This window comes from Convolutriloba macropyga, chromosome 1, assembly GCF_964194025.1.
Source record: "Convolutriloba macropyga chromosome 1, txConMacr16.3, whole genome shotgun sequence".
Classification (NCBI taxonomy): Eukaryota; Metazoa; Xenacoelomorpha; order Acoela; family Convolutidae; genus Convolutriloba; species Convolutriloba macropyga.
In genome coordinates this window covers 28,064,823-28,087,924 of record NC_134468.1, presented here as the reverse complement: position 1 = coordinate 28,087,924, position 23,102 = coordinate 28,064,823, and the positions used below count along the sequence as shown (strand labels likewise).

At 36.4% G+C, this 23,102-nt stretch overlaps 1 protein-coding gene across 1 annotated transcript; it reads right to left on the bottom strand.

Moving 5' to 3' along the window:
- Positions 1-5,356: 5,356 nt before the first annotated feature.
- On the bottom strand, positions 5,357-21,435 carry LOC142337578 (spermatogenesis-associated protein 17-like). Its single transcript, XM_075386915.1, has 8 exons — positions 21,323-21,435; positions 20,837-20,926; positions 20,691-20,772; positions 20,571-20,621; positions 14,659-14,886; positions 12,583-12,864; positions 7,251-7,399; positions 5,357-5,715 (listed from the first exon to the last, which is right to left on the bottom strand). Exons 1-8 carry the CDS (start codon positions 21,388-21,390, stop codon positions 5,508-5,510), a joined length of 1,158 nt encoding a protein of 385 aa, XP_075243030.1. The 5' UTR covers positions 21,391-21,435; the 3' UTR covers positions 5,357-5,507.
- Between the last annotated feature and the right edge of the window lie 1,667 nt (positions 21,436-23,102).

Genomic DNA, 23,102 nt, shown 5'->3' with positions numbered 1-23,102 from the left:
GAAAAATTTAGATTTTCACTTCTGGAATTAAACCACTATAAGTAATCTTCTGCTTCGCTATCACAGAGGGTGAAGTTTGGTTTATTTCAACTCCTGTATATTTTTAAGAAAACTTTTCCTTCACCGATCTGAAAATTTGTACTCTTAACTTCAATTTCAGCTTCTTTTCCGTTTGCGCCTCCCCACCATGTTATGCATCCCGCAATAATAGAGCACGTGTCATTACATAGTAAATCATTATGTAAAAATATAGCACGTGCGTCTGGGGTTCAATTTGTATGCAATCACTAAGCTAAGGGACACAAATGGAAAAGATCCCAATTTCAAATGAACTTCAACAATATCGTACCCTTTGATTCTCTAAACACGTTAGAACAAAATTGTGGTCCTCCAGGCCTCATGCCCAGGACTCGGGCGCAAGCGCTCGCCTGTCACAGCACAAAGCGCTTTGGGCGACAAAGGTTTTGTTGTAACAAATCATTGTACAACAATTGTGTAACATCAGATGAACACAATAAAGTAGTCTGAAAAATTTTAAAAAGTGAGGTGGATGTATTTTTACCCTTTAGTCCTCTAACTAAAATAGAACATCAATCTTTGTCCAACCATGGACTTTTACCCAACACTGTGGCGGAGTTGCATTAGCATCATGACACTAAGTCCTCGGGCTTTTAAAATTTTTCATCTTAACATATTTTAGTATACTGTCAAAATCATAAATGTAGCATGTTTTCAGTTTGTTTCACCAAATTATTTTGTGGAAACAATCAGTAAGAATCTTTAACATTTTATTTATGTTAATATAGCAAAAACGTAGTAAGGGATTGTATTGTAATAACAACCGCAGTTTTTGGCGATTGTTTCAGGTTTTTCAGGTGTTTGCTGAGCACAAACATTGCGTTACATCAACAAGTTAAGCAAGTTATTCATTATATCTAAATCTAATAAAAATATATTTTAGATCGTACGTAAATCATATTCACCCGAGGGACTTATTGCTTTTGAACAAAGGTGAGTGCTCCTGGGTGCTTTACAAAAGGCTCGAGGGGACTAAGATTTATATTTTACGTATCAGAGGGTAAAATGTTAAGTATTTTTGGAAACAGTTGAGAAATAGTTAAAAGTGAGGTTTTGTTAGTGCTAGAGGGAGGCTAATTAGGGGTTCCAATCATCGCAAGGAAAATTAGTTAAGAGGGCAACTAAGTACGCAAAAAATTAGACTAAGACGCTGTAAAAAAATATCAAAGCTTAATTCTTTTCCTCATGCGTTTCTAAGAATTATTTCTAAACTAATTGACTTTGTTGAACTGCCTTGAGATCATTGTGCATGACTATTTTTCACTTTTGGTTCTCGAATGAATTTTTTAACACAATTTTTGTTGCCGTCGATGTATTCAACTCAGAGGCGAAGCAAAAAATTGAATAATTTGAACAGTACTAATGACTGTTTAGCAATGTTTTTAATTCATCCGCTGCTGTAATTAAATGAAACTTAAGCCAATGTTTCGTTCCTTAGTCAATTTACACTATAAGTTTGCATCAGGATTATCATACTTTAACGATACACCAAAAATGACTTCGAAGACAATTTACAAAATTTTAGATGTTTGTATCAAAGCGTGGTTCCTTTAGATTACAATGGGTTTTGAATCAAAACTTAGACTCATATTTTTGTTTGCTTTTAACTGTCTTCCGCAACAGATGGCTCGTGTGCAAGTTTTTAGTTTAATTGAACCTCAATTGTATCCATACAGTTTATTTGATAGCTCAGTATTCGACCAGATAGCAGTATCGCCATTTCTCTCATTTCCATAGAATGGGTGGCTCCTTCCCATTAAAGCCCCCCCCCCCCCAAGCATAGTGGCCATATAAACTATACCCTACCACCGTTACGGCAATAATACTAAAATGAGGTGCCATAACTTCGTGGGGGTCATAACACGAAAGACCTTAATTGAGTTTAGTGGCAATAACATTATGTCCTATCATATTATGAAGAAAATCAGCGCAATAAAATTTTTTAGAGTTGAAATCTTCGTTTTAAGTGTAGTTTTTATCTTTATTTTGCAGTTATATCGTTTAAAGCTGTGCAACTTGGTGGTTCCAAACACTTGGTTTGAAATTTTATATTGACAATGAATGCTCAAAAAGATTATCTCAATTTTAGAAAAACGATTTCTTTTTCTCTATTGGGAAAAACATAATGTCGGTCTTTGTTTTAAATGTGGTTTGCTTTTTTGACTCCGTCCGGTACGCTATTTAATTCGTTCAGGTAAATCAGTTCTCTAATTATTAATCTTACTATAAATTTCCGCCAGTTTTTTGCCATTCGGGATACCCCAATTAAGGTGAGGAAAGGGTTTGATAACAAAAATAAGAAGCATGGACAACGCGAAACCACCCAGGGTGATTAACTCGGGCTGCAAAATTTCTGCAAAATAACTGCAGATAACCATCAGAAATATTAACCTATATTTTAATAGATAACGTTTTTAAAAACCAGACAATTGTCATAAATGAGGATAAATTGGGGAGGATATGAGTAGGTCTGCAAAAAATTAGTGAGTTAGGTGCGCAACGGTTAGGGGGTCAGGTGGAAGGTGATTAGGAAGATGTTGGGGATAAACTGTGGGTAACGTTGGTGGGGGTACGTAAGGGAGATTATGAAGATATCGGTGATGGAAGCGGGGGATAAATAGGCGTGGGGCAGGTAGGTGTGCATGCAGAAATTTAGATTTTAGACAGTTTTCGGCCAAAACAACTCAAAATGACACTTTTACCTCAAATATTAGAAAAGGTTGCCAACAACTGAACATTTGAAGCGCTGAGTACTCTGTTGGTTGACGTCCAACATTCAAAACAGAAATTAATGTTCGAAACAAAACCAGCCAAAGTTCAAGTGAAGAAAAGACATGCTTCACCTTTTAAAAAATCTGTATATAACCAATACTCCTCCACGATTCATAAAATCTGAAGATCATACCATTTTATAGGTTGTAAAAAGACAGGGTCCACTAGAATAGCTTTAAAGTTATAAGAACTATGCCAACCTAACAGTGCGATAAAATGTGCCTGTGAATGAAGAGTGAAATTCAGTCTGTCACTGTCCAATCAAGATGCTGAAATATTGATACTGAAATTTTTGGAAAAATTTGCTGGAAAACCAATCATTGACCACAAAACATGTTTTCTTAGTTCCATATGAACTTGAAATTTTAATAGAAAGCAGATAACTAAGACAATTTTCCGTTGATTTCCAAAGTAGAATTGGACGTGGAAAAACGCATTCTTATCGGCAATTTGCTTTTACTGCTCATTTCGTTTCAATAAAAAGTTCTTGCAAAATACAATCTAATTATTCCCCTGCCTAGTTGCTTTCTTGCTTTAAAAAACGTTGTGCCTGACTCTTAGTCAAGTCTTATCAATAATTTTTTGATGTTTTGGTACTCCTTTGATTCTGTAGGTATGTGTTGGAACATAAATCCAGGACACACTGCCCTGACAGGAGGGCGCTTGCTCCTGAGTGCTGATCACAATGCTCTAAGGGGACTAAGACTTATAATCTAATGTAATGGGAGCAATCGTGAGAGACTTAAATGCACATCAGAATGGCAGGTATTCGTTGAAATAATTACACTACAAAACGCCTAGGTTTCTTGTCCCCATTTAGCTTCCAAATTCAGCACTTTTTCTCAAAATTTTTGTTCTTGATTTCATAACACTTTTAAGGTTCCATTGTTCCAAGTCAAATGGGTCAGACGAAAGATCGGTCATGCAAAAAATCGCGTTAAAAAAGATCGACAGGACAAATATAATTGCTACAAGCTTCGTTTGAGAGCAGTTATTCAAAGACAAGTTGAAGAAAGCTCATTTTGAGTTCTTAACCCTCTGATTTCCAATATTTCGCTGATAACTAATGGTTCAAAACAACCTCAATTTGACAAAGATAAAACGCAAAGCTCATGTCGTTTGAAATTGATAGATCATATCGCAACCGTTTCCAATCAAGTTCGAAACTAAACAAGTTCGAATAGAAATTGGACCTATTCTGACCCCCATCTTAGTGGGCACATAACTTACGACCAGGCCAGTGCTATTTTCACATAGTCACGTGCTCTATAATAACAAACTGCAATTATGGGGAAAAACTCAAGCTTTCGATTGTCTTGATTCCCTGTTAGGAACGTACCATCGAAGTAATCAGTTAAGTAGCTGCGATCCTGCGTTGCTTATTTTCTATAATTTCTGATCGTATCACCTAGAAAGAAGTATGATAGTATTTTGACAAAAATTTGCACCACATCGTACGCTTTCTCTACTCCATATTGTGAAATCAGCAAAATATTGCCATCGTTTGGAGAAACAAGTTTTCCTTAATCCGTCGACCTTAGAACGCCGTCGTCCTAAGGCCATAGAATTGCAGCGAACTCTAACGACACTATCTATACCAAGGGTTCTGACTCTACACTGCCACTAAGCTAGCGCTGCTGAGGCCAGTTGCTATAAATTTTGAACGATTGCTTTCAAATCATGCCTCACGCCAAAAAGATGTGGAAGTTTTAATTTCTACCCCAATCTTCATGTTTCCAATCTCCCAGCTCATTTGGCGAGATCAAAGTTTTTTGCCAAAGAAATCTAAAGTTTCTTGTAATCTCCTAAAATTTCTTGTAATCTCTCGTTGGTGTTTAGCTGAGGGTCATATAGCTTTCGCACAAGGCGTTAAGGGGACTAGGATCATTTCTAAGACTTTAATGCAAAATATTGTTTTGCTGCCTCACTGTTTTAATGCATAAAATTTTTACCCTAGATTCTAAACAAGTTCGAATAAAAATTAGATCTATTTTGACCCCCCATCTTGGTGGGCACATATAAGACCAGGCCAGTGTTATTTTCACAAAACGTGCTCTATAATAGCAAACTGCAGTTATGGGAAACAAAAATTCAAGCTTTCGATTTCTTGACCCCCTGTTAGGAACTTACCATCAAAGTAATCAGTTAAGGAGCTGTGATCCTGCTGTTCGGAGTTGCGTATTTTCTTTAAATAATTTCTGATGGTATCACCAAAAAAGCAGTATGAAAGTATTGTGACAAAAATTTGCACCACAGCGCACACTTTCTATACTCGATATTGTGAAATCATCAGCAAAGTACTGCCATCGTTTGGAGAAACAAGTTTTTTTCAATCGGTCGTCCTTAGAAGGCCGTCGTCCTAAGGCCATAGAATTGGAGCGAACTCTAAAGACACTATCTACACTAAGGGTTCTGATTCTACACTGCCACTAAGCTAGTCCTGCTGAGGCCAGTTGCTATCAAATTTTGAACTATTGCTCTCAAATCATGCCTCACGCCAAAAAAGTGGAGGCCTTAATTTCTACTCTAATCTTCATGTTTCATTATTAGTATTTTCACATATTTACAGCTTTTTACTAAAGTTACATCCCAAATATTTACAATAATTCATTTGTTAATAGATGCGAATTTAATGATCGAAGCAAATTTCGGCCCAATCAGCAAATGGCGCCAGCGCCCTTCGTGTAAGTGGATCCCAGCTTCTCAAAAATGGGCACGGGTGAGTTGACTCGTTTGAAGTCGTTTTCTGTCACTCGACTCTCAGGGTGGTCCTCTCTCAGGTAGTCGTCCTTCAGATGTCCATAGTCACTCGCACTGTGCATTAGTCTCTTGTACGGATACCTGAACTGAGTGAACGGCTGCCACCTGAAACGAAAATACCTAAATGAACCCAAGACACTCCGAAGAACTAAGCCTTCGAGGTGTGTCCCTCGCCCTCTTTTGCGGTGGCAGCAAAAAGCGACAAAACAAGGATGAAAAATGAGAACAAAACTATGAGTGGTTTTTTTTTCAAAAGGCCTTGGATCAAATGAAGCCTGATATAGCTTGTATTAACATGATTTCATGATATAAACATTCCATTTTCCTCATATTTCATAAAATATCTATGGTGATTGTTTGTAAACTCATCAACAGCCATAAGCATTATATTAAACATAGCCAGCAAATTGCCGGAAAGCAGCCGCCGTTGACGCTCGTGATGCACATCGGGATTGAAACAGAAAAAGGAACATAGCCGGCAAATTGCCGGAAAATGGCCACGATAGACGCTTGTAGCCTTCTATGAATTGAAACAACTAGAGAAATAAGATAGACAGATTGACCATCAGTCCTTTAATAGAACACTAGACTTTTTAGTTTGATTCGGACAGTCATTTTTATGAGACATACGCTCTATAAGGAAAAAGTCCAAATGGAGCTTTTTCAAAATTAATATTCGAAATCAAAAACTCAAGACTCTATTACTCAAGAATTAGTGCATATACGTTTGGCACTACTTAGATGCACACTATTGACCTTTAACTAGTAAATGTTCATAAAATTTAATGTTCATTAAGCGAGTTCAGAAGTCATTTTTTTGAGAGTCACTTTCAAAATTACTACTCGAAATCAAAAACTCAAGACTCTATTACTCAAGAATTAGGGCATATACGTTTGGCACTACTTAGATGCACACTATAGACCATTAACTAGTAAATGTTCGTAAAATTTAAAGTTTATTAAATAAGTTCAGAAGTCATTTTTTAGTGTGGTAAGTCAAGCAATTGACCTAAAAGCAGAACAAATGACGAAACGCACACAAAATTTAGCTGCAAAGCATTATAAATCACCGAAACTGAAAACGTAAATTTCATGAAATCAGGTCGCAAGAATCGTCGACGGAGACGAGGAATTAAAAAAAAACCACGATGTCCCCAATAATAGCCGCTATCGCTTCGCGGCTTTTAAAAAAGGAGACAGAAAATGACCAATTTTTTTCCTGTTTTCTTCCAGTGTCAAAAACTGTTCTAACTTGGCGTGCAGTTTGAGTTAGATTCTTAAACTATACTTAATTCAGCTTCTAAGCTGAAATCTATTAAGCTTAATACAAATGCCAGCTAGCAATCGCTCTAATGAACTTCGATAACCTATTAATGACCACGCTTTATCGGTTTATCCCTTCTCCTTTAATTTTGCTCTTTTCTTTTACTGTATTCACCACAAAGCGTAGTTCAATGAGTGAAAAGTTTAAAATAGTTGAAACGGCGAGTGAGGTAAGTCAGAGGAGTAAGGCTTACTGTAAAAACAATAACTCCTCGTGATTTCAACAAAACCAATTTCTGTAACGTCTCTCTATTTAGAATCGTTAAAGCATTGAACCTTATAAATAATATGCCTCGCATTATGAGGAAACTTCTTACGTCTCATCCACGATGCGTTCCCTCCACTCCTCCAGCTTCAGCTCCTTCTGTGCCTCCTCGAGACTAAAGAAGTCGGTCTGTACTCTGAGCGTAGGTTTCAGGGCCTTATTCTTCTGAGCATAGACCTCTTTCGGGTTCCGGAATGGTCCCTAAGCAGAAACAAGAAGAATGTTAATGCATGTTAACTTTAAACTCGATTAAAATCGATTATCTTAAATAGCCATTGTGCTGTGAGAAACAGAAACATACTTTTTAGAAATAAACTTTTCCTTATCACGCCCCTGATATAAGGGCAACACGGTTTGCAGCAACAACTCAAATGAAAATCGGAAGTATTGCTTTCGAACGAAGGTGGGCCAAGAGACTTAAGATTTTCGATCTGGTTCATGAATCTGTTACTTTGGTGGGTTCATCGTATCGTTAGTGTGCGTGGAAAACGCAAAATAAAACTGATTTCCAAGCAATTTTGAAACTAATTAAACCACTTAAATTTTATGCACTGCTTTGAACATGAAGCAGCCCGGCAATTTTCGAAATATTGCAGCCCAAAACTTTATAATTATTATCTGTTACTCTTAAAAACTGTAAAATACGCTACGAATTGCCTGTTTAAAATTCATTTATCCATTAGCCTTTTTTAAGCAAAGGATTGAACCCTCGGGACAAAAGGGGGTAGAAAGGGAAGTCCCACAACTATATTATTGTTCCAATAGTTTTTCAAAGTGGGGGAATATATGTGCGAGGCTGGCTTTATTCTTCAGTTAAATTTTCATTTTTCTTTGCGTACCGTTGAGAAATGAAAAACACCATTTGGTAGGCCTCAAGATATAGTTTTGATTAATATAAACATAACCGACTAAACGTCGGAAGAATTGCTATTGAACGACTAGTGGGAGCTCTAATCAATTGCAGCCTGCTTCAGTCGGGGGCGAGGGGAGCTTAAATGGGACTAAGAAGTTCTATAGTGGAATTCAAATAACCACATTAAAGGTTAACATATACCACTATTAAGATTTAAAGTAAAAAATGACACCAGTTTCGGCGCACCTTTCATTTGACTTTTAGTATTAAATTGCCGCCAATTGAGTTCAGCTGCTTGAAATTGTGATTGAGAGAGAATTTTAGATCACGCGAAATGCAAAAAGTCAAGGGCGTAAAAGTCACTCGAAAAGTCAAAATTGTCAAGCAAAAATTTTGCATAAAAAAGACACACGTTTACAATAATTGCTATGAACTACGTTCAAGAGCAATTAAAAACATAAACCGACTAAATTGCTCTGAAAGGACAGGCGGGTGGAAAAACAATTGACCCCACGGGATTCGAACCCTTGACCTCCCGCTTGATAACCATAAGCGCTGCCGACTGTGTTATTTGTCACTTATTTTAGAGAGCAATAGAGATCACTCAAAAATGAAGAACGAAAGCGTGAAAAAATCACTTGAGAAGTCAAGGAATGTTCTAAAGAAAAGCGCAAAATGGTCAAGCGAAAATTTTGCATAAAAAAGACCAACACGGTTACAATAATTGCTATGAACTTCGTTCAAGAGCAATTAAAAAATTATCAAGAATTTGAGAAGCGGAAAACGATAAAACGTTGAAGGAAAAACGAAAAAGGAAAATTCGCTACGTGGGGGCGGGGTGGGGGTGACAGAAAGCATTGAAATTTAACATGAAAACAAACGTAGAAATTGGTAATAAATTCAATTAGGTTAAATGCAGTTATGATTGTCGCGAGTCATTCTTTATAATTTCAAGCCTAAAAAAATAACGATTTTAACTATGATAAAAAAACTTATGGAAAACGCAAAATAAAACTGATTTCCAAGCAATTTTGAAACTAATTAAACCACTTAAATTTTATGCACTGCTTTGAACATGAAGCAGCCCGGCAATTTTCGAAATATTGCAGCCCAAAACTTTATAATTATTATCTGTTACTCTTAAAAACTGTAAAATACGCTACGAATTGCCTGTTTAAAATTCATTTATCCATTAGCCTTTTTTAAGCAAAGGATTGAACCCTCGGGACAAAAGGGGGTAGAAAGGGAAGTCCCACAACTATATTATTGTTCCAATAGTTTTTCAAAGTGGGGGAATATATGTGCGAGGCTGGCTTTATTCTTCAGTTAAATTTTCATTTTTCTTTGCGTACCGTTGAGAAATGAAAAACACCATTTGGTAGGCCTCAAGATATAGTTTTGATTAATATAAACATAACCGACTAAACGTCGGAAGAATTGCTATTGAACGACTAGTGGGAGCTCTAATCAATTGCAGCCTGCTTCAGTCGGGGGCGAGGGGAGCTTAAATGGGACTAAGAAGTTCTATAGTGGGCTTCAAATAACCACATTAGAGGTTAACATATACCACTATTAAGATTTAAAGTAAAAAATGACACCAGTTTCGGCGCACCTTTCATTTGACTTTTAGTATTAAATTGCCGCCAATTGAGTTCAGCTGCTTGAAATTGTGATTGAGAGAGAATTTTAGATCACGCGAAATGCAAAAAGTCAAGGGCGTAAAAGTCACTCGAAAAGTCAAAATTGTCAAGCAAAAATTTTGCATAAAAAAGACACACGTTTACAATAATTGCTATGAACTACGTTCAAGAGCAATTAAAAACATAAACCGACTAAATTGCTCTGAAAGGACAGGCGGGTGGAAAAACAATTGACCCCACGGGATTCGAACCCTTGACCTCCCGCTTGATAACCATATGCGCTGCCGACTGTGTTATTTGTCACTTATTTTAGAGAGCAATAGAGATCACTCAAAAATGAAGAACGAAAGCGTGAAAAAATCACTTGAGAAGTCAAGGAATGTTCTAAAGAAAAGCGCAAAATGGTCAAGCGAAAATTTTGCATAAAAAAGACCAACACGGTTACAATAATTGCTATGAACTTCGTTCAAGAGCAATTAAAAAATTATCAAGAATTTGAGAAGCGGAAAACGATAAAACGTTGAAGGAAAAACGAAAAAGGAAAATTCGCTACGTGGGGGCGGGGTGGGGGTGACAGAAAGCATTGAAATTTAACATGAAAACAAACGTAGAAATTGGTAATAAATTCAATTAGGTTAAATGCAGTTATGATTGTCGCGAGTCATTCTTTATAATTTCAAGCCTAAAAAAATAACGATTTTAACTATGATAAAAAAACTTAAAAAAATCAAACTGTTTTCAAAATTTTAAAATTCTCTATTTCATTGAAAATACACCAAATAGAGAACCAATATTCCTCAATGCTACCAAATAAGAGCCTTTAAGAACGACATATAAGTTAGACACAAATAAGAGACTTTAAGTTAGACACTCGCAGAGGCAGAGTGCAAAAACTATCAGAAACCTTTGAAAATCTAGAAAATTGTTTTATAATTGCTATAAATTCCATTTTATATATGTTTAAAACCAACTCGGTCTAGCTCGTAATGCATCTGCAAAATTTTAAATACCAATTGGCCCATTCTGCTGATGAAATATCAGAAATGACAAACCTTCAGGAAAAAATTTCAAAGTTCTGTTAAATTTTAGGGTCAATTTTTCCATTACCAATACAATTGCCTCAAGAAGCCCACACCTAGTTCTCCAGATTGAAACCAACAAGACTTTCAGTAATGGCGACGAAACATGAGTAAGTTTCAATTGACGAAAACAAGTCTACAAACATTTTTTTTGTGTGTCGGTGTTTGTATTTGTGTGTTTGCATGCACTTGTGTCAATGTATGCATCTGTGTATCTGAGAGCAATGTGCGTATTTTGTGTGATATATGGAAAGAGAGAAGGAGAGACTTAGTCTGAGAGAGTTAATTCACTTATATGTTAGACTAAAATAGAGTCAGAATGCAGACGCTGTCAGAAATCATTAAAATAGAGAAATAATTCATCATATGTTACAAATTGCGTCAATTTAAATGCGTAAAACCTAAATTCAAACATATATTTTTCAATTCTCGTTGATAACACATCAACGCTGAAAATATTAATTGTTTCATTATGTTAATGAAACACAAAAATTGCCAAAACTTTTCGAAAAAAAATCGCAAAGAATTCATGACATTCAAAAATAATTAATTAATCTTTACTACAAATTGTAGCTTTAATCAAATACAAAACCAAACTGTGTGTATCTAAATCTCGTTCATAACAACTGCGAGATTTTTTCTAAAAAAAGTCCCCTTATGCTCATGAACCATCAATAGTGACAAAACTATTCGAAAAACTTCAAAAGGTTGAATTTCAAAGTTTAGTGCCAAAATTACAATTACCAATAAAATTTTCTCAAAGACTCCATACCTGATTATTAAGTAAAAGCAAAGAGACCTAAACGGACGGTGACGAATCTCGTGATGGTGATAGTTGCCAAAAAAGAAAATTTAGAAGTTTTTTTGGTGTTGGGGTTTCTATTTGTGCTTCTATGTAATATGTGTGACGTATGCTGTATCTGTGCCTTTCAAAATGCTGCAAACTTATCTGTCTATAACAATCTAGAGAGTTTTCGTTTTTGTCTGCCGATAAAAGGCGGCATATTTTTTGGTTCAAACAGTACAATTAATTTTTTTCCAATTCATATAAGTTGCTCTCGGATACTCCCGATGATTTCTCTGACAGCAATTAATGGTTGCTTTTTGCAACCTTGAGAGGTATGTGGGAACACAGTGTCCTCTTGTTTCAAATATCCCAGTGTTGAAAATTCTGTTTTAATATTTGCTCCATTTCGGCGAATTGCCAATAGCATAGTTTGGTTTACGCGTATGAGTAGAAACCGATCTCTCCATTCAGATTGGTCAATAAAAAATTCACTTGGAATACATTCAATCCCCCCTATTTCACAAAAGGCACGAGAATGTTGAAAAGATCCGATCTTCCACTGCAGAACTTCTAACCTCAGCCTGACTTATCAACAGCACACGACCAGATACAGTTGTTTTGGACATCTAAATTATTGCGCTAGCCTTCCCTGGCAATAACCCAGACAAAAATTACCTTTGCAACCATAGGCCAACTGGTGCGCATACCAAAATTTACGATTAATCGGCATAACCTTTGATGTGAAGGTTGTCATCTATTAATTTTTAGGCCATAATGAAACTTCAAAGATACCAACTTTTCCGCATCGATGGTTACCCGTCCTGGTTATAAAGTCAATTATAAAATTTCTTAAACACCGGTTCACCATGATCGATAGGAACAAACGTCAGAAATGCAAACAACGGAGTTTAACGTACGAAAAACAGTTAATGGCTTTACAATAGACCTAACAGTACGACACGAATGGACTTTTTCAATTTGTTAAGCTCTTAAATTTTGCTAGCTAATACGTCACGAAACTCTACCTGCAGTTTCGTGATTGGTGGCAAGACGCTGTCCGATTCACTTTTGCTTCCTTTCCCCACGCTGAAGTTAGCTTCTTGACTGTTGGAATTTGACCTGGGTAGCTTCTTCCGTGCTCCTCCAGAGCCAGTTGAACCGACAGTGCCGCCAGCCTTTCCCCCTTTCCATTTTGCAGCAGCAGTTCCATTGTTCTCCTTGGCAGTGTCGTTGAATTTGGCAGACCGCATATGGAACTCCATCTCGTGGGGGTAGATGCGATAGGGTGAGTTATACACACCAGGTATCTGACAACAATTTCACGCTTTCAAAAAATGAAACGCGAAATTATTCATGGCAAAATATATCAACATTTTAGAACAAATTATACTTTGTGTTTCACCAAAAATGTTTTAATCAATAATGTTTCAAGCATTCCAAAAAAATTAGCATGAAGTAGAGCTTCCTATTTGAGTAATCAAACCAACATTACAATTAAACTCATATTTTCTCAATTTATACAAATGAAGCTAGTCTCAATCGCCATCAAAAGATAGCAAATCCAGGGATTTTGACCAAGTTCACGTCCCTCTGACGGAGACAAAAGACTTTTTCCAGGGATAATCAACTAAATGAACAAAACAGAAAACATACCCGCCAGATTGCAGGAAAATAGCCGCCGTTGATTCCAATAAGCATGATTGTGGATTGAAAGAATAGATATTGAAAAAAAAGAATTTTGTACAAAAACATTTTTTAAGTCCGATTTATTTTGATGGCATTTCGTAGTTGAACATACTTCTGTTTCTTAGAGAGAGGCTACAGGGGCTATTATCAATACCAATAAGCATTAGAGATGGTAACTAAGACTTATAGGAACGACCTTCAAATAGCGGGCATCTAAAATTGGGCTTTATGATTTTTTTCCCGTTTCTATTTCTGACTTCAATTTTTTATACTGACTCTGTTCATTTTGAATTGCTTTGCTGAGCAACTGATGTTCAACTGAAGTTCAAAATCACTTTTAGCAGAATGAGAGAAGAAAGAAACTAGCCTAGAGAAGTCAAAAAGATTTCACGCAAAATGTTGAAAAAGCGGCAAAATGAGGTAAAGCGAAATTTTGTTCGACGAAGTAAAAAACATAGCTGGCAGATTGCCAGAAAATAGCCGCAATAGATTCGTAGATCGGCAGTCTAAAAACAGTAAAAAAGACAGACCAAAAAAATTCGTCTTTTCATTGAAGGCTGATCTGTTATATTTTGATTAAAAGTCTATATAAGTTATTGCTGCCTCTATTAGCTGATCTCAAATAACCTTCATTTAGAGTGACACACTCCCATTTGACCTTATCTCTTTGAATTAAAGTAAATAAAAGTCAATTTCAAAGTGAGGAAGTCATTTTTGTGAGTGAGGTAAGTCAAGTGTGACCAAAAATTTAATCACGCGCATAAACAAAAAAACTCGCTCCACTAAGAGCGAAAAATGACGTCACACATGCAATTCAGTTGAAATTGCATGAACGAATGAACAAAAAGTGGCTGTGACGTCATATGGTCGTAACAAAAATCATGACGACAAAATAAAAAAAACCAAGAGAAGGCCAATAATAGCCCCAGCTAACGCTGTGCGGCTATTAAAAACATAGCAGGACAAGTCCTGACGTACAATTCAAAGAGATTTCATTGACTAAACAGACAACTAGACCAAGAACGGACTATGAATGGATTGGGAAAACCATTTAGAAAAAATCCGACCTAAAAAATCGAAAAAACTGTAAAAATCAAAGTGAAATTGCCGCATGTGAACAAAAAACCACTAGCGAGAAAGCGAATTTTTGTTCAAACACCATTTTCTCACTCTACTTTAAATTTAGAGCGAAAAAATTTCACGCCGCAAAACCACTCGCTTTTTCGCTCCACTTCCTGTTTCGGCGTGACCAATATACTCCAATTTGACTTCAAAAATCATGAAAATGTGTGAACAGATCTTAAAAAAAGACAGCGCCCCAATACAATTCATATTCTTTGAATTGTAAAAAAATTAGGAGCACTATAATAGCCGGCTGAGAAGATGAGGGCGGCTATTAATGAACAACATTGCACCTGGGCAGTGCTAAGGAGGAAATGGTTCTTCCTGGCCTCTTCCTCTATCTTCTTGGCTCGCATTTCCTGCATGTTTCTCATCATCTCCTGCTTGGCCTGTTGATTGTACTCCTCCAGCTGTTCTCTCACCATCGCATTCTTCTTTTCCACCAATTCTAAGTACCTCTTCCTCGCATAGAAGTTGTGCTTATACTTCCTCACATAAAACCCACGCCATCTCTTTTGGATCTAAACCAAACACATATCATAGCCGCCTCAAATTTCAAGTTTACAATATACACACAATATTTTGCAATATACGCGTTAATAAATGGCATTCGATTTTTTAGCCATTGCAGAAAAAAAACAAAAGCGTCAGCCTCCAAAACAATCAAATACCTATTACACCTGTTACCTAGAGCTTTCGGTTCTGAAGCCGTCCTCAAAATAGTTTCAACTACTTTAAGAATCGGAACAAAAAATATCCATCACACTCGACTGCCGTAGGGTTGGTCAGCTCAACAAGGAGGCTTCATATCCTATTGAGTAATCAAACAAACTTTTGCGCATGTTTGCGGTTGACTTTTTATAGTCACCAGCCATCAATTAGAGTGTGGGATAAGATTAAGCTCAGCCGTTTATAACTCAATGTTGAAATCGGATTACTCAAAAAAAAGGTGGGAAAATTTGTGGAGTAAAAGATGTTAATTTTTGAGTACTTTTGTCATCACTGTCAATAGCGATCAGATATCTCCAAAATAGTCAAAAACACTGAACTATGAAAAATCGTGCAAAATTTCTAAATCCCACTAGATTGAGGGAAAATAGTCACCAGTTTCCTCCTCCCCACAATTCTGATGGAAACTGGCGGAGTTCCAGTCAATATTTATACTGGTAAACTCTAATAGAAAGTGGCTCGTCTACAAAGAAAAAGGCTTTCAGCTGATTAAAAACGCTTACTTAAAGTTTTTTGATAGAGCCATTGCGAGAAAACAACTTTAATTGTTTCAAACGCCAGAATATATTATTTGCTCTTTCGTTGAATGATTTAGCTGAGGCTTTCATGTGCTCCCGAGAGCATTTTAATGAAAACTAAACAGTAATTAAGGTCTCACATGCTTGATTTTATTTAACTTTCATACAGACTAGCAGGCCCGCAAAAGCATGTACACCAATAAGAGGTTTAAAAAAATTGAGGTTTCTGTTTCGCATCGGCTCGGTCTCGAACCCTCGCTTAACATCCATAGGGCTCACCAATTACGCTAACTATGCGTATTTGACGTGTCCTTTGCTTTTTCTAAAGCAAAATTCTGGACAAGGACGTTTGTTATCCGCTTGTTTTTGCTAACCAACATGCTTAATGAGCGAAAAAAGTTGCATAATAGGAGCTTAAATAGGATGGCAACGCGCGTCTCAAAACGCATTGATTACGCGCTAGGTTGCTTGATTGTGGACCCCTAAACATGTTACGATAGGAGCAATGTTAACGATTGTGCTCAATTGCGACTGATGTTTAATATAATAAAGGAAGATTAGACAATACAACTAAAACTGCTCAAAATTTAGTTTGATAGTGATTTTATGGACAGTGGTAAGATAACCGCAAATCAACAGCTATAAAATAACACTCAACTTTTGGTTATTCTATGGAGGACAGAGAAAAAAGTTTAATTTTTCCAATTCAGCCTGTTTGAAGCTCTTGGTGTATTCTGTTTTTGCCTCCCGTTTCGTGGGGTGACTAATTGCTCAACTGGTTTTCTTGATCATTAAATTTGAGAAGAGAAAAATAGATAAGTAAACAAAGGGAGAGAGAAAGAGAAAGGGAAGACGGGAAAAGGAGATAGGGAGAGAATGAGAGAAACAACGGAGGAAAGAGAAGAGAGGACGAAACACACACATACACACACACAGAGCGAGAGAGAGAAACACAGAGAGAGAGAGAGAGAAGAAAAATGATTGCTCTGAAATTCGTTTTGGGGCAACAGTACTAACTCGAAAATCCAAGTGGTTTACGATCGTTCAAAGGCTTGAAATAAAAAAGAGAAAACAATTGCCATTTTTCATCCCCCAAACACACACACGGGAACATAAATCAACTCGCGTCGCATGGTGTTGATTAGAAATTTTCATGTCTACAAACGGATAGGCTTAGCAATTTTCATCCCCCAAACACACAGGAACATAAAACGATTCAGCGTCGCAAGAAATGCTCTTGAACAACAGGCGGCATGGAGTTGATTAGAAATTTTCATGCCTACAAAAGGGAGGGTACTCGACACGCGTTCGAACCCTCGACCCTCAGCTTAACAGTCATCCATCTTACCAACTGCGCTAAAACGACTACATACCACCTTTGCTTAAAATCGCTTATATCGTATCAATAAACTTATTTCAGATTGAGAGCATTTGAGATCACGCAAAAATCATAAGTAAAGTGTGAAAAATTCAGTTGAAAGCTAAGAGTGTTCTAGAATAGCGCAGAATCTGCACGACTAAAACTTTGCAGAAAAACTGGAGTTACAAGTTTACAATAAGAACTTCAAACTCAGTTCTGGAGCAATTAAAAAACACGTAGTACCCAGGACAGTAAATCCTCCCTCTGGGCGAAAATAAAATCAAGCCCTCTTAGCATCGTGGTAACTGCACCTGACTACCAGTCTTTTGTCCCAGGTTCGTTTCTCACCCATCGACTTTGAGCCTTTTAGGTCAGTGACCTCTCTCGATATGTTCGCTTAACCATGCTGCTCAATGCGGCTCTTTAAACACGCGCTTCCAGAGGCCTCTTAAACATGCAGAAAATTTGTCTTATAAAATGCGCACACTATAAAATGGTGCTCAAAGTGGCGTGAATAATTATTACACTTCTTTAATACACTTCAACTGTTGTTTTTCTGCCTTGCAGCAGCCCATGGATGACAAAACACGAAACCACAATTTCACCTCAAACCAATTTTGGCGCACTTTTCACATGACTTTTAGCAATGAACTGCTGCAAATTGAGTTCAGCTCCTGAAACTTGTGAAAGAGAGACAAAATTAGAACATGCAAAACGAAGAAATTAAGGGCGTACAAGTCACTCGAAAAGTCAAAACGGTGAAGCGAAAATTTTGCACAAAAAACAAGACCAACACATCTACAATAATTGCTTCAAACTTCGTTCGAGGGCAATTAAACAGAAGACTTTATAAAGCAAAAAACTGGATATTTGAGGCTGACTTATTCACTGCTTACTAATATATTCAGAACCAATAACTAAAATAAAAAACTACAAATTAACAAAATAGCATGATGAAAAACATACTTTCATCCACAAAATTCAAACAGAGATGAAACAGATAAAATTTAAAATTTTTGAAAAATTGTGTTGACGCTTTGAAATGCAATTAATAATAAATCAAACAGATCCAAGCCAAAATCTTTTGATCTCAAACACTTAGGCAAGACAAAACAAAAAATACAAGAAATTTCCCATAAATATTAAGTAATCGATTGAAGTATATATGACCGACATATATTGATTAGCCTATATGCCCTTTAACGATCTTAAAGAGATCGGTCGAAACTTCAACAGCTCAAAACTGTCAGTTGTCTTTTTTGCAGACAATAAATGCTTCGCTCGCAATTTTGGTCGCATTAAACAAAACAAGGCGGCTCAACAACCAGATCTTGACTTGTTGCCTTCGTGCTTTAACAGTTAATTTCTTTTCAAAGTTGATGTCGAATCAAAGATTTCAGAAAACCTTTTACAAAAGAAAGGACAGTGAAGCACATCATTTTTTATTTTAAAAATATAGCTCAAATAAATGTTATTTTAGCATATTAAAGGAAACAGACAAAAACTCAAAAGATTCAAAGTCATTTTAATTAATTTTAGAAACGGAATATTTAAAAAATTTTCAATTTAAAATTGTACAAACGTCGTAATGCTCAATAACTTCAAAGAAGTAGATACTACCAAAATTAGATTTCAAATATTAATTTTGAACTCTCTTACAGGTCATCTCTAAACCTGACTTGAAATCAAAAACCAACATACACTGACTACCATCGTACGAAACGATCTCAAATAAAAAGCAATAGATTGGCTTCAGTTGCAGCAAACTTAAGCTTGGTGAGGCCAGTCTAACAAGTTAAGGGCGCAGAAAAAAATGTTGGGGAACGGGTCAGGACCTGCCATAGTTGCTCAAATATTGTGCTTGACACACGACTACAAAAAATGCTTCAAATTTTGTTCGAGAGCAATTAATCACCAAAGGATCGAAAGAAACTCTAAAAACCGCTCAACACTGTAGATCAAATTGTCTAAATTTGTTTTTACATTTTGGAAATTTGCAGAGCTCCCGCCATTTTTGTTCAATGCTTCTTTTATTAAACTTAAAATTCAATTTGATGTCATCGTGCTATATTAGTAGTAGTGGTAGAACAGGATTTAGTTCGAAGATTGCAATGACATCTGCAATGCAGTCTCTGCGTATAATTATTTTGTTCGTTAAAGTTTTGCAAAAAAAACGTCCAGTAAATGTTGCTAATTGTGTTCTTGTTCAAAATGAAGATCAATTTTTGTCACTTTGTTGAAGAGACATTTGGAGCGGAAGAAGAAATTGTCATCAGTGCGGGAAAAACGATTTTTGCTAGTTTATAACTGGTTATTTTGACTATTTGACTATTAATGCTACGAAATCGGATAGAATAAACTCTGAATTACGATTGTCAAAATTTGTAATTACACTTCGAAAAAGATGATTCAGAATCAAAAGCTCAATACATTAACAGACTGATTAAGGACAACAGTCTGTCTTCTTCGACAATAAAAACTTCTAGCATAATCTAAACTAGTATTCGCACATGCATCGCCAAAGATATTAAACTTTACACGAGATAACATCTACGAAATATTAGATATTTCAATATCTAACGTAAATATCAATAGCTGTAAAATCAATCCGGGACACATCACAATCTGGCTGCCAAGTTATCAACATAGCTTGCAGATTACCAGAAAATAGCCGCAATAGCTTCGTAGATCTGCGGTCTCAACAAAAAACAGTAAAAAAACTCGCAAAAAATTCGTCGTTTCATTGAAGGCTGATATGTTATATTTTGATTGAAAATCTGTATAAGTTTTTGCTGCCTCTATTAGTTGCTCTCAAATAACCATCATTTAGAGTGACAAACACCCATTTGACCGCATTTCTTTGAATTAAAGTAATCAAAAGTCAGTTTCCAAGTGAAGAAGTCTTTTTTGAGTGAGGTTAAGTCAAGTGTGACCAAAAAATTAATCACTCGATCGAACAAAAAAATCACTCCCCTAAGAGCGAAAAATGACGTCACGCACCCACTTCAGTTGAAATTGCATGAAAAAATGAACAAAAAGCAGATTTAAAGTGGTTGTCACGTCATATGGTTGTAACAAAAATCTTGACGACGAAATAAAAACACAGCAGGACAAGTCCTGAAGTACAATTTAAAGAATTTTCATTGACTAAACAAAAACTGGACCTAGAACGGACTATGAGTGAATTGGGAAATCCATTTCCAAAAAAATCAGATCAAAAAAATAAAAAAACAGAAAATCAATGTCAAAATGCCGCATGTGAACAAAAAACCGCTATCGAGAAAGCGAATTTTTGTTCAAACACCGTTTTCTCACTCTACTTTAAAATTAGAGCGAAACAAATTCACGCCGCATGACCACTCGCTTTTTCGCTCCATTTCCCGTTTCGGCGGGACCAAAATCACTACTCCAATTTGACTTCAAAAATCATGAAAATGTGTGAACAGATCTTAAAAAAGACAGCACCCCAATACAATTCAAATTCTTTAAATTGTAAAAACCAAGAGAAGGCCAATAATAGCCCCAGCTATCGCTGTGCGGCTATTAATAACTCATCTATCATATTGATATAAACAAAGTGCGCGCATTCTAGTTTTACCTTAATTGCTTTGTCATTGTAAAAATCAAGCATCATTCTCTTTACAGCCGCCTGAAACAGTTCATTAAGTAATTGGTCGATTCTGTAAGCAGTGTAAGGATTACTTGAAAGAGTACTAACGTCTAGCTTATCTCTACAAAAGTGTCGGCCCAAATAACCTCTCCATGTCCTTTGAACGATTACAGCGCACTTGTTTAGGTGTCTGAAAGCAGAAAACGCCTGCTGTAAACTTTCCTTCAAATATTACTTTCAGTAAGAGACAGTACCTGAGATAATGACGGGTTCGTAGACCTCTGTACCAACTTTGTATTGCGATGGCTGCTCTAAATTCCAGCTCACGATAACTTTCGGCATCCCTGCAATAAAGTGTGCAAACAAATTATTTGTAATACGCTGTAATTTTAATAATGAGTTATTCTAATCGTGCCTGTGTTCCTGAATTTTTCATAAGCTATACCTTGATGTCTAGTTTAAATTAATAAATGCCCAGTAATTCGTTGAACAATATAGCATGCCTTAAAAGCAGCATTTTGATCACGGCAACAGGCCAGTATGAGCCCGCCACTCACAACGAAAAAATCTATACAAATTATTAACGACGCTTGCATGCAAAAATAATCGATTGGCGACAAAATAATTGTTTCTTTTTAAGATGGAATATTTTGAATCACATAAGTCAACTTCACGGTAGCAAGTAAGAATATCACTTAATAGGCCAAATTTTCCTGAGCGATTGCGGTTAATATACGTACTTGTGATTCTCAAAGACGTCCGAGTTGAAGAGTCTGTTTTCGTCCTGTAGCTTTATAAAAGCAGCCATATCAATCTGGAATTACAAAACTAATTGCAGGAGTTCACAATGTCGTACAAAAGTAGCCCTTCAAAATTGAGATATTGGGTTAAATTTCCAGAAATTTTTATAAGCCAAATAAATTTCCAATTATTATTACCCGACTACATGAAACAGTTGATTAAATTTGTCAAATCGAGTTGACAGATCAGCCTGTAAAAAATTAAGTCAAATCGGATTTTGCAAAATTTAGATAGGTTGGTGGTGGCGTGAGGGTGGGGTAGCTGAGTGTGGGTGCGGGACAGATAAGAGAGAAGCTCCATGCATGGTAAACACAGTAATGGGCGCAAATTGTTGCTTTCAAGAGACTAGCAGAGCTCTCAGAAAGCTATTCAACGAAATAAGTCAAACTTGAGATGTTTATGCCATTTTGAATATAAAAGCTAAAATAAGAAACGCCTCTCCCCAACACTGGGTGAATATTGCCTGTGTGTGTCACACGTATATAAAAAAGATGTATTAAAACCTTGAGTTTCAAGGTTAAAGACTCAGTTTAAGACTTGATTTATTACCTGATTTATGGCTGACACAAGGTTGACAGGTGTCAAAAAATAGACCATTGATTAGACAAAGCTCGGGCTTCGAGCCAAATCAACGAAACTGACATCTTTATTGACTTGGTTAATTTACCACGATGATAGAACTGATATTGGGTACCGACCAAAGCGAGGAGTAAATTAATACATTGAACACCAAACTTGCCATCAGAGCTAACCACTCTATTAAATCTTAATTTATTTAAACCAACCTTTCTTCGTATTGATCTACTTAATAATTTAACTGCTAGTTTTGCATTTTAACCAAGTACCCCGCTCAGTTAGCCAGATATAGAGTACTGCGCACGGGCGGCTACTATGGTGGCGACAGGGATGGGATGTACTGTGGCCACCGAGATGAGATCGTTTTCGGAAAAAGTTTCGACGAACATCTGAAACGATTAGAACTGGTTTTGCAACGTTTAGCGGAGAATGCATTAAAGATTAAGGGATCAAAATGCAATATTTTCCAAAACCGTGTCAGCTTCCTGGGGCACATTATATCCGAAAGTGTAGTTGAGGTCGACAAAGAGAAGGTAAGAGCGGTAGAAAGAATGAAAGAACCAACCTCCCTGAAAGACATCAGGGCCATTTGTAATATCCGTGCACTGTCTACTGTTACGGTTTGGGTTGGGTGTTATTCTTATGCACTTTAAACCTCGGAGTTACTTAGGAAAATTTTCCAAGTTTCAGACTTGAATTTAATTGAGTAGATGTAAATGTACAATCAGTTTAATACAAAGTTAGATCTATTGCTTGAAAATATTAGAAGTTTTGTTAAGATGAGAGATGTAAAGCAATTAAAGAGAGGCAGCTCGATTGTGTAAGGTTTAGTTTTGAATATGTTCTTTGGTTTTCAGTCCTATCAATGGTTAATTAATCTTAGGTTATTTTTACCCATTTTCGTTAATCTCCTTGGGATTTTCTCATAGTTATTTTCTACCGCACGGGTCCCTGTTAGTTAAACTAACAGATAACAGGTTTACCTGCTTGACGAATCCCGTCACGAAAAAACATTCCTTGACGTGTCCCGTCAAGTTGAAATTCCATGACGATTCCCATCATTATTTATGATGCTTTCTCTATATTGTTAAAATCCAGTTTACTATTAGTAACCATCTCTTTTTGTTCTCCTATTTGTTTGTG

What these genes read in the sequence shown, in the direction of transcription:
- LOC142337578 (XM_075386915.1), bottom strand. Translation starts at nt 21,390, where the DNA reads ATGGCTGCTTTTATAAAGCTACAGGACGAAAACAGACTCTTCAACTCG. An exon ending in GACGTCTTTGAGAATCACAA is followed by an intron (nt 20,927 to 21,322) that starts GTACGTATATTA and finishes ACTTTATTGCAG; the next exon opens with GGATGCCGAAAGTTATCGTG. An exon ending in CACCAATCACGAAACTGCAG is followed by an intron (nt 7,400 to 12,582) that starts GTAGAGTTTCGT and finishes GTTTCTGCTTAG; the next exon opens with GGACCATTCCGGAACCCGAA.